The following is an 11523-nucleotide window of genomic DNA, read 5'->3' on the forward strand; positions in this document are numbered from 1 at the left end:
TTGTTGTTAGACGAACTGTTGTAGCTGAGGTAATGTTGTAGGAAGTGTTGTTGTTAGACGAACTGTTGTAGCTGAGGTAATGTTGTAGGAAGTGTTGTTGTTAGACGAACTGTTGTAGCTGAGGTAATGTTGTAGGAAGTGTTGTTAGACGAACTGTTGTAGCTGAGGTAATGTAGTAGGAACTGCTGTTAGACGAACTGTTGTAGCTGAGGTAATGTAGTAGGAACTGTTGTTAGACGAACTGTTGTAGCTGAGGTAATGTTGTAGGAAGTGTTGTTGTTAGACGAACTGTTGTAGCTGAGGTAATGTTGTAGGAAGTGTTGTTGTTAGACGAACTGTTGTAGCTGAGGTAATGTAGTAGGAACTGTTGTTAGACGAACTGTTGTAGCTGAGGTAATGTAGTAGGAACTGTTGTTAGACGAACTGTTGTAGCTGAGGTAATGTAGTAGGAACTGCTGTTAGACGAACTGTTGTAGCTGAGGTAATGTAGTAGGAACTGTTGTTAGAGGAACTGTTGTAGCTGAGGTAATGTAGTAGGAACTGCTGTTGGACGAACTGTTGTAGCTGAGGTAATATAGTAGGAACTGTTGTTAGACGAACTGTTGTAGCTGAGGTAATGTAGTAGGAACTGCTGTTAGACGAACTGTTGTAGCTGAGGTAATATAGTAGGAACTGTTGTTAGAGGAACTGTTGTAGCTGAGGTAATGTAGTAGGAACTGCTGTTGGACGAACTGTTGTAGCTGAGGTAATATAGTAGGAACTGTTGTTAGACGAACTGTTGTAGCTGAGGTAATGTAGTAGGAACTGCTGTTAGACGAACTGTTGTAGCTGAGGTAATATAGTAGGAACTGTTGTTAGACGAACTGTTGTAGCTGAGGTAATGTAGTAGGAACTGCTGTTAGACGAACTGTTGTAGCTGAGGTAATATAGTAGGAACTGTTGTTAGACGAACTGTTGTAGCTGAGGTAATGTAGTAGGAACTGTTGTTAGACGAACTGTTGTAGCTGAGGTAATGTTGTAGGAAGTGTTGTGGTTAGACGAACTGTTGTAGCTGAGGTAATGTTGTAGGAAGTGTTGTTGTTAGACGAACTGTTGTAGCTGAGGTAATGTTGTAGGAAGTGTTGTTGTTAGACGAACTGTTGTAGCTGAGGTAATGTAGTAGGAACTGTTGTTAGACGAACTGTTGTAGCTGAGGTAATGTAGTAGGAACTGTTGTTAGAGGAACTGTTGTAGCTGAGGTAATGTTGTAGGAAGTGTTGTTGTTAGAGGAACTGTTGTAGCTGAGGTAATGTAGGAAGTGTTGATGTAAGTGGATCTGTTGTAGCTGAGGTAATGTAGGAAGTGTTGATGTAAGTGGAACTGTTGTAGCTGAGGTAATGTAGGAAGTGTTGATGTAAGTGGAACTGTTGTAGCTGAGGTAATGTAGGAAGTGTTGATGTAAGTGAAACTGTTGTAGCTGAGGTAATGTAGTAGGAACTGTTGTTAGACGAACTGTTGTAGCTGAGGTAAAGTTGTAGGAAGTGTTGTTGTTAGAGGAACTGTTGTAGCTGAGGTAATGTTGTAGGAAGTGTTGTTGTTAGAGAAACTGTTGTAGCTGAGGTAATGTAGTAGGAACTGTTGTTAAACGAACTGTTGTAGCTGAGGTAAAGTTGTAGGAAGTGTTGTTGTTAGCGGAACTGTTGTAGCTGAGGTAATGTTGTAGGAAGTGTTGTTGTTAGAGAAACTGTTGTAGCTGAGGTAATGTGGTAGGAACTGTTGTTAGACGAACTGTTGTAGCTGAGTTAATATAGTAGGAACTGTTGTTAGACGAACTGTTGTAGCTGAGGTAATGTAGTAGGAACTGTTGTTAGACGAACTGTTGTAGCTGAGGTAATGTAGTAGGAACTGCTTTTAGACGAACTGTTGTAGCTGAGGTAATGTAGTAGGAACTGTTGTTAGACGAACTGTTGTAGCTGAGGTAATGTTGTAGGAAGTGTTGTTGTTAGACGAACTGTTGTAGCTGAGGTAATATAGTAGGAACTGTTGTTAGACGAACTGTTGTAGCTGAGGTAATGTAGTAGGAACTGCTTTTAGACGAACTGTTGTAGCTGAGGTAATGTAGTAGGAACTGCTTTTAGACGAACTGTTGTAGCTGAGGTAATGTAGTAGGAACTGCTGTTAGACGAACTGTTGTAGCTGAGTTAATATAGTAGGAACTGTTGTTAGACGAACTGTTGTAGCTGAGGTAATGTAGTAGGAACTGTTGTTAGACGAACTGTTGTAGCTGAGGTAAAGTTGTAGGAAGTGTTGTTGTTAGAGGAACTGTTGTAGCTGAGGTAATGTTGTAGGAAGTGTTGTTAGACGAACTGTTGTAGCTGAGGTAATGTAGTAGGAACTGTTGTTAGACGAACTGTTGTAGCTGAGTTAATATAGTAGGAACTGTTGTTAGACGAACTGTTGTAGCTGAGGTAATGTAGTAGGAACTGTTGTTAGACGAACTGTTGTAGCTGAGGTAATGTAGTAGGAACTGCTTTTAGACGAACTGTTGTAGCTGAGGTAATGTAGTAGGAACTGCTGTTAGACGAACTGTTGTAGCTGAGGTAATATAGTAGGAACTGTTGTTAGACGAACTGTTGTAGCTGAGGTAATGTAGTAGGAACTGTTGTTAGACGAACTGTTGTAGCTGAGGTAATGTTATAGGAAGTGTTGTTGTTAGACGAACTGTTGTAGCTGAGGTAATGTTGTAGGAAGTGTTGTTGTTAGACGAACTGTTGTAGCTGAGGTAATGTAGTAGGAACTGTTGTTAGACGAACTGTTGTAGCTGAGGTAATGTTGTAGGAAGTGTTGTTGTTAGACGAACTGTTGTAGCTGAGGTAATGTTGTAGGAAGTGTTGTTGTTAGACGAACTGTTGTAGCTGAGGTAATGTTGTAGGAAGTGTTGTTGTTAGACGAACTGTTGTAGCTGAGGTAATGTTGTAGGAAGTGTTGTTGTTAGACGAACTGTTGTAGCTGAGGTAATGTTGTAGGAAGTGTTGTTGTTAGACGAACTGTTGTAGCTGAGGTAATGTTGTAGGAAGTGTTGTTGTTAGACGAACTGTTGTAGCTGAGGTAATGTAGTAGGAACTGTTGTTAGACGAACTGTTGTAGCTGAGGTAATGTAGTAGGAACTGCTGTTAGACGAACTGTTGTAGCTGAGGTAATGTAGTAGGAACTGTTGTTAGACGAACTGTTGTAGCTGAGGTAATGTAGTAGGAACTGTTGTTAGAGGAACTGTTGTAGCTGAGGTAATGTAGTAGGAACTGTTGTTAGACGAACTGTTGTAGCTGAGGTAATGTAGGAAGTGTTGATGTAAGTGGAACTGTTGTAGCTGAGGTAATGTAGGAAGTGTTGATGTAAGTGGAACTGTTGTAGCTGAGGTAATGTAGGAAATGTTGATGTAAGTGGAACTGTTGTAGCTGAGGTAATGTAGGAAGTGTTGTTAGAGGAACTGTTGTAGCTGAGGTAATGTTGTAGGAACTGTTGTTAGAGGAACTGTTGTAGCTGAGGTAATGTTGTAGGAAGTGTAGGAAGTGTTGTTGTAAGAGGAACTGTTCATGCTTGTGTAGAATTGAATGATTGTTTCTTGGTGAAACGTGACTCTGTCCTGACACGTGAGTTTAATTTGTATCTTTCTCTTCCCCTCAGCCTGTAAAAGCCCCTCGTAGTCGAGGCTGGGGCGACACCGCAACCCTCACTGCCTCACCCAGGGTCAGTATCTGGAGCAGAGGTTATGTTCCTGGTAGTGTTCAACCCCAGACTCCATCATCTCCTCAGAGACCTCCTCAAACCCGAGGCAAGGACGCAGTCGTGACCCTGCACGGGCTCAAACTTCCCAACAGAGAAGCTCAGGTCAAAAGACCACGCCAAGGTGAACACACACGCACACACACACACACACACACACAAGTCAAGTCAAGTCAAGTCAAGTTTATTTGTATAGCGCTTTTCACAACAGACATTGTCTCAAAGCAGCTTTACAGAAAACAACAGTGAAGGTGAATGGTGTGCGTTTGTCCCTGATGAGCAGCCGTGGCGACACACACACACACACACACACACACACACACACACACACACACACACACACACACACACACATAAAACAGTGTAGCATGAATATTAATAACCTTCCTCTCCACCCCCAGACTCCACTGTCTCAGACATGGATGTGCTTGAGCTGTACTCCTCCAACATCAAGAAACAGCGCACAGTAACCACGGAAACCAAGCACAGCATTACCAAAAACACAAACCATTTCCAAAGAGAGCATCCTCGACCTCGGAACCGATTTGCCACACTGCTGCAGTGGAGGAACCAACCAGAGGAGGGCGATGGAGAGCCTCAAGGGGGAACACGCAGCAGGTAACATCAAACCCAAAGCAGGATCTACACGTGTTTTATTAACTGTGGTATTTTGTTCCCAATTATTTATTTATTTTCCATTATTAAACTTGGTAATTGTATTATATCTCATCTCACTGTATCATATTTTAGAATAAGTTTTATATTCACCTGACGATGAAGATCTTGAAAGTGTAGAATGTAATCTGTAGGTGTATAAGATTCATCTCAGATTAGAGGTGGTGATGATGATGATGATGATGATGATGTATAGAAGCAGTTGACCAGGAGTTCTGTTCCTCTCACTGGGTTTCTTCTGCAGGTTTTTTGCGAGTCTGGATTGCAGTGTCTCCCAGTCTAACGACTTCAAAGAAGATTTAGAAGACTGTGAGAAATCAGACCACCCCGCCTTGATACCAGGAGAAAGGCACAGCCCCGAGACGCCTTCGCCATCACAGTGCACCACACCGAGCGCCTTCAGCTGGTCCGGCAGCTCCACAGAAACCTCCAGACCCAGATCGTCATTGTCAGAACAACCCCGAACTCCCAGCATGCCCTCGGGCCTGTCTGTCCTGCAGCAGTTCCAGAGAAAGAAGGAGAACCTGAGCAGGGGACAGAGCGAATCTCCTCAGAGATCTACACCCTGCTCTCCTACAGAGGGCGCTGTCGATATTCAAACACCTCCCACTTCTCCTCCGTCTCAGGACAGTGCGTATTTCTCTCAGCCCAGCAGCGTCCTCTCCACCACTGACGACTCCACCAGCAACACCACCACCACCAGCAACACCACCACCAGCAGCAGCTCTCACAGTGTAACAGCTTCGCCTCAAACGGTGACGGGATACAGCGCTCCCTCTGTTTCACTGCTCTCAGCACAACACACACATGTCTACAGGAGCTCAGAAAAGCTAACATCCACATCACTACTTATCTTTAATATATTTAAATTCTATTTAATTACACAATTGTTAATTAATTGTTTTAATTAAATTATTAACCCCCTGAAAGAAATAGCGCTAAAATGACCAAAATATTATTATTATTATTATTAGACAGTAAAGAGAGGATTTTTATATATTTATATAAAATACATTAATAAGTCAAACTAAATGCTGATCTTTTCAGATTCAATCATTTCTACAATTTTATTTTTATTGTTATTTATTATTTCAACATTGAACACATTTGAGCTCAGCTTTTTTCACTCTTTTTTATTTTCAATGACTTTTATTTTACTTATAAAAACTGTAATAAATATACAGGAAAATGAGACCGAATGCTCATGAGAACTTCTTCCTGCTGTGTGTGTGGTCAGGAGGAGGATCTGTGGAGGGATTCAGGATCTCCAGTGACCCTCAGTCAGGGGTCTGTGATTGAGGAGGTCAGATCTACACCCAGCAGGACGAAGGTAAGAACCATGATGAGTGTCTCGTTTATCAGTCACGTGTAGTCATGTATTCATCACCTACTTCCTGTTCCTCTCCCTCTTTCTTTCTACCCTCTCCTGTTACTCTCCCTCTTTCTTTCTACCCTCTCCTGTTCCTCTCCCTCTTTCTTTCTACCCTCTCCTGTTCCTCTCCCTCTTTCTTTCTACCCTCTCCTGTTCCTTTCCCTCTTTCTTTCTACCCTCTCCTGTTCCTCTCCCTCTTTCTTTCTACCCTCTCCTGTTCCTCTCCCTCTTTCCTTCTACCCTCTCCTGTTCCTCTCCCTCTTTCCTTCTACCCTCTCCTGTTCCTCTCCCTCTTTCTTTCTACCCTCTCCTGTTCCTCTCCCTCTTTCTTTCTACCCTCTCCTGTTCCTCTCCCTCTTTCCTTCTACCCTCTCCTGTTCCTCTCCCTCTTTCCTTCTACCCTCTCCTGTTCCTCTCCCTCTTTCTTTCTACCCTCTCCTGTTCCTCTCCCTCTTTCTTTCTACCCTCTCCTGTTCCTCTCCCTCTTTCTTTCTACCCTCTCCTGTTCCTTTCCCTCTTTCTTTCTACCCTCTCCTGTTCCTCTCCCTCTTTCTTTCTACCCTCTCCTGTTCCTCTCCCTCTTTCCTTCTACCCTCTCCTGTTCCTCTCCCTCTTTCCTTCTACCCTCTCCTGTTCCTCTCCCTCTTTCTTTCTACCCTCTCCTGTTCCTCTCCCTCTTTCTTTCTACCCTCTCCTGTTCCTCTCCCTCTTTCCTTCTACCCTCTCCTGTTCCTCTCCCTCTTTCCTTCTACCCTCTCCTGTTCCTCTCCCTCTTTCTTTCTACCCTCTCCTGTTCCTCTCCCTCTTTCTTTCTACCCTCTCCTGTTCCTCTCCCTCTTTCTTTCTACCCTCTCCTGTTCCTCTCCCTCTTTCTTTCTACCCTCTCCTGTTCCTCTCCCTCTTTCTTTCTACCCTCTCCTGTTCCTTTCCCTCTTTCTTTCTACCCTCTCCTGTTCCTCTCCCTCTTTCTTTCTACCCTCTCCTGTTCCTCTCCCTCTTTCTTTCTACCCTCTCCTGTTCCTCTCCCTCTTTCTTTCTACCCTCTCCTGTTCCTCTCCCTCTTTCTTTCTACCCTCTCCTGTTCCTCTCCCTCTTTCTTTCTACCCTCTCCTGTTCCTCTCCCTCTTTCCTTCTACCCTCTCCTGTTCCTCTCCCTCTTTCTTTCTACCCTCTCCTGTTCCTCTCCCTCTTTCTTTCTACCCTCTCCTGTTCCTCTCCCTCTTTCTTTCTACCCTCTCCTGTTCCTCTCCCTCTTTCTTTCTACCCTCTCCTGTTCCTCTCCCTCTTTCTTTCTACCCTCTCCTGTTCCTCTCCCTCTTTCTTTCTACCCTCTCCTGTTCCTCTCCCTCTTTCTTTCTACCCTCTCCTGTTCCTCTCCCTCTTTCTTTCTACCCTCTCCTGTTCCTCTCCCTCTTTCTTTCTACCCTCTCCTGTTCCTCTCTCTCTTTCTTTCTACCCTCTCCTGTTCCTTTCCCTCTTTCTTTCTACCCTCTCCTGTTCCTCTCCCTCTTTCTTTCTACCCTCTCCTGTTCCTCTCCCTCTTTCTTTCTACCCTCTCCTGTTCCTCTCCCTCTTTCTTTCTACCCTCTCCTGTTCCTCTCCCTCTTTCTTTCTACCCTCTCCTGTTCCTCTCCCTCTTTCTTTCTACCCTCTCCTGTTCCTCTCCCTCTTTCTTTCTACCCTCTCCTGTTCCTCTCCCTCTTTCTTTCTACCCTCTCCTGTTCCTCTCCCTCTTTCTTTCTACCCTCTCCTGTTCCTCTCCCTCTTTCTTTCTACCCTCTCCTGTTCCTCTCCCTCTTTCTTTCTACCCTCTCCTGTTCCTCTCCCTCTTTCTTTCTACCCTCTCCTGTTCCTCTCTCTCTTTCTTTCTACCCTCTCCTGTTACTCTCCCTCTTTCTTTCTACCCTCTCCTGTTCCTCTCCCTCTTTCTTTCTACCCTCTCCTGTTACTCTCCCTCTTTCTTTCTACCCTCTCCTGTTCCTCTCCCTCTTTCTTTCTACCCTCTCCTGTTCCTCTCCCTCTTTCTTTCTACCCTCTCCTGTTCCTCTCCCTCTTTCTTTCTACCCTCTCCTGTTCCTCTCTCTCTTTCTTTCTACCCTCTCCTGTTCCTCTCCCTCTTTCTTTCTACCCTCTCCTGTTACTCTCCCTCTTTCTTTCTACCCTCTCCTGTTCCTCTCCCTCTTTCTTTCTACCCTCTCCTGTTACTCTCCCTCTTTCTTTCTACCCTCTCCTGTTCCTCTCTCTCTTTCTTTCTACCCTCTCCTGTTACTTTCCCTCTTTCTTTCTACCCTCTCCTGTTCCTCTCCCTCTTTCATTCTACCCTCTCCTGTTACTCTCCCTCTTTCTTTCTACCCTCTCCTGTTCCTCTCCCTCTTTCTTTCTACCCTCTCCTGTTCCTCTCCCTCTTTCTTTCTACCCTCTCCTGTTCCTCTCCCTCTTTCTTTCTACCCTCTCCTGTTACTCTCTCTCTTTCTTTCTACCCTCTCCTGTTACTCTCCCTCTTTCTTTCTACCCTCTCCTGTTACTCTCCCTCTTTCTTTCTACCCTCTCCTGTTACTCTCCCTCTTTCTTTCTACCCTCTCCTGTTCCTCTCCCTCTTTCTTTCTACCCTCTCCTGTTCCTCTCTCTCTTTCTTTCTACCCTCTCCTGTTCCTCTCTCTCTTTCTTTCTACCCTCTCCTGTTACTCTCCCTCTTTCTTTCTACCCTCTCCTGTTACTCTCTCTCTTTCTTTCTACCCTCTCCTGTTACTCTCCCTCTTTCTTTCTACCCTCTCCTGTTACTCTCCCTCTTTCTTTCTACCCTCTCCTGTTACTCTCCCTCTTTCTTTCTACCCTCTCCTGTTCCTCTCTCTCTTTCTTTCTACCCTCTCCTGTTCCTCTCCCTCTTTCTTTCTACCCTCTCCTGTTCCTTTCCCTCTTTCCTTCTACCCTCTCCTGTTCCTCTCTCTCTCTTTCTTTCTACCCTCTCCTGTTCCTCTCCTGTTCCTCTCTCTCTTTCTTTCTACCCTCTCCTGTTCCTCTCCTGTTCCTCTCTCTCTTTCTTTCTACCCTCTCCTGTTCCTCTCTCTCTCTTTCTTTCTACCCTCTCCTGTTCCTCTCCTGTTCCTCTCTCTCTTTCTTTCTACCCCCTCCTGTTACTCTCCCTCTTTCTTTCTACCCTCTCCTGTTCCTCTCTCTCTTTCTTTCTACCCTCTCCTGTTCCTCTCCCTCTTTCTTTCTACCCTCTCCTGTTCCTCTCCCTCTTTCTTTCTACCCTCTCCTGTTCCTCTCTCTCTTTCTTTCTACCCTCTCCTGTTCCTCTCCCTCTTTCTTTCTACCCTCTCCTGTTCCTCTCCCTCTTTCTTTCTACCCTCTCCTGTTCCTCTCCCTCTTTCTTTCTACCCTCTCCTGTTACTCTCCCTCTTTCTTTCTACCCTCTCCTGTTCCTCTCTCTCTTTCTTTCTACCCTCAACTGTTCCTCTCCCTCTTTCTTTCTACCCCCTCCTGTTCCTTTCCCTCTTTCTTTCTACCCCCTCCTGTTCCTCTCCCTCTTTCTTTCTACCCTCTCCTGTTCCTCTCCCTCTTTCTTTCTACCCTCTCCTGTTCCTCTCTCTCTTTCTTTCTACCCTCTCCTGTTCCTCTCCCTCTTTCTTTCTACCCTCTCCTGTTCCTCTCCCTCTTTCTTTCTACCCTCTCCTGTTCCTCTCCCTCTTTCTTTCTACCCTCTCCTGTTACTCTCCCTCTTTCTTTCTACCCTCTCCTGTTCCTCTCTCTCTTTCTTTCTACCCTCAACTGTTCCTCTCCCTCTTTCTTTCTACCCCCTCCTGTTCCTTTCCCTCTTTCTTTCTACCCCCTCCTGTTCCTCTCCCTCTTTCTTTCTACCCCCTCCTGTTCCTCTCCCTCTTTCTTTCTACCCCCTCCTGTTCCTTTCCCTCTTTCTTTCTACCCTCTCCTGTTCCTCTCCCTCTTTCTTTCTACCCTCTCCTGTTCCTCTCTCTCTTTCTTTCTACCCTCTCCTGTTCCTCTCCCTCTTTCTTTCTACCCTCTCCTGTTCCTCTCCCTCTTTCTTTCTACCCTCTCCTGTTCCTCTCTCTCTTTCTTTCTACCCTCTCCTGTTCCTCTCCCTCTTTCTTTCTACCCTCTCCTGTTCCTCTCTCTCTTTCTTTCTACCCTCAACTGTTCCTTTCCCTCTTTCTTTCTACCCCCTCCTGTTCCTCTCCCTCTTTCTTTCTACCCCCTCCTGTTCCTCTCCCTCTTTCTTTCTACCCCCTCCTGTTCCTTTCCCTCTTTCTTTCTACCCCCTCCTGTTCCTCTCCCTCTTTCTTTCTACCCTCTCCTGTGCCAGGTGTCTGGTTTGTCCCGACTCCATCCCAGTGAGCAGGAGAAGGGCAGTAAGATCTGCCCCTCTGCCCCGGCCAGGGCGAGTGGATTGAGGAAAAAGGCTCAGGGGAAGAAGATGGCTGTCAGTAATGAGAACAGTCCGGGACTGCAGGCCACCATCAGCGGTCTGTGGAAGAACTTCAGCTTCAACAAGTGTGTATGAGTTAATCAGACACTTTTATTGGAAATTTGCTTTGGGCTTCACCTGAACATCACAACAACCTGAAAAACCTCCAAAATACATCAAAACTATACAAATCTAAACACTTAGATTTATGCTGTGCACATGGATTATATTCACACTCACTCCTGACTCAGTATTGATCATCTCACTCCAGCTCAGGTTTATTATTCATATGGTGTAGACAGTCTGTTTACAAGAAAGTACTTTATTTATCCACGTTTCCACACATTCAAAATAGTCCCCTTGCACAGTGATACAGCGCCCCCCAGTGTTCATCTGGAACATGTCCTGGAAGTCTTCTTTTCACAAAACACCTTCTGTGATTCGTTTGAGCTGGGTGAAGGTCTTCCTGATCTCTCATTATCTTCCAGCGATGTTGTTCCTCTCCTGAAGCTCACCTGCAGCTCGAAACACCTCAAACGACGCCGTATGTCAAACGTACGTCACGTCAAACGTCTCTGTGGCAGATTCGCCCAGTTTCATGCAGAATTTCACGCTTGCTCTTTGTTCTAACTCGCTGTCCATGATGAAATCGCAGACGTGGGAATGCACGTGGGTCAGAACAGCACCAGTTACACCATTAGTCTCCAAACCTTTTCATACAACCTCGTATTTATAATGATTGATCACTTCTGATGGAGCTCGACGATGGGTTTCTCTTTTCTTCATTTTTAATTTTGTGTGTGTTTCAGGGAGAACCCGAAGTTAAACCCCTGTAAGAAAGGAGAACCCATGTCTCCTGTGAAGGACAACATGCAGTGATAAGAACATGACATCATCAGGATGAGCGAGCATCACTCAGCATTCTCTCTCTCTCTCTCTCTCTCTCTCTCTCCATTAGTGTAGCTATAGATGACTTTATATTTTATTGCAATTTAATAATGAAATAAAATCCCTATAAACCTCCTGAGTCACTTTTTCCCCCTTTCCTGGGTGTGGCCTGTGTGGGCGTGGTCTGTGTGGGCGTAGTAAGAGTTCTCAGTATGTGTCGTTGCTGGAGGGTTTGTTCTGTGGGCTCAGCACGACGCTGGTGCCGCATTTCTTCTGGATGAACATCTTTCTGAGGTTTTCTGATCGGAGGTCTGGAATGAAAACATGTTAATTCAGCTAATAACAATGCTAACAGTCCGGTGTGAGGCCACTGAATTCCTGACATGGCGAAAAAAAATAC

General features: G+C 45.1%; 1 protein-coding gene across 1 annotated transcript in view; it reads left to right on the top strand.

The window, feature by feature from the left end:
* Nucleotides 1-11254, top strand: part of exo1 (exonuclease 1) — a 16000-nt gene extending 4746 nt beyond the window's left edge. The window contains exons 8-13 of the mRNA XM_083544618.1: nucleotides 3664-3886; nucleotides 4164-4380; nucleotides 4682-5192; nucleotides 5675-5767; nucleotides 10134-10321; nucleotides 11045-11254. Of these exons, the coding sequence (XP_083400744.1) occupies nucleotides 3664-3886; nucleotides 4164-4380; nucleotides 4682-5192; nucleotides 5675-5767; nucleotides 10134-10321; nucleotides 11045-11114 (1302 nt within the window). The 3' untranslated portion in view covers nucleotides 11115-11254. The remainder of the gene's footprint in view (nucleotides 1-3663; nucleotides 3887-4163; nucleotides 4381-4681; nucleotides 5193-5674; nucleotides 5768-10133; nucleotides 10322-11044) is intronic.
* The last annotated feature ends 269 nt before the right edge of the window (nucleotides 11255-11523 follow it).

This window comes from Silurus aristotelis (assembly GCF_946808225.1).
Source record: "Silurus aristotelis genome assembly, chromosome: 6".
Classification (NCBI taxonomy): domain Eukaryota; kingdom Metazoa; phylum Chordata; class Actinopteri; order Siluriformes; family Siluridae; genus Silurus; species Silurus aristotelis.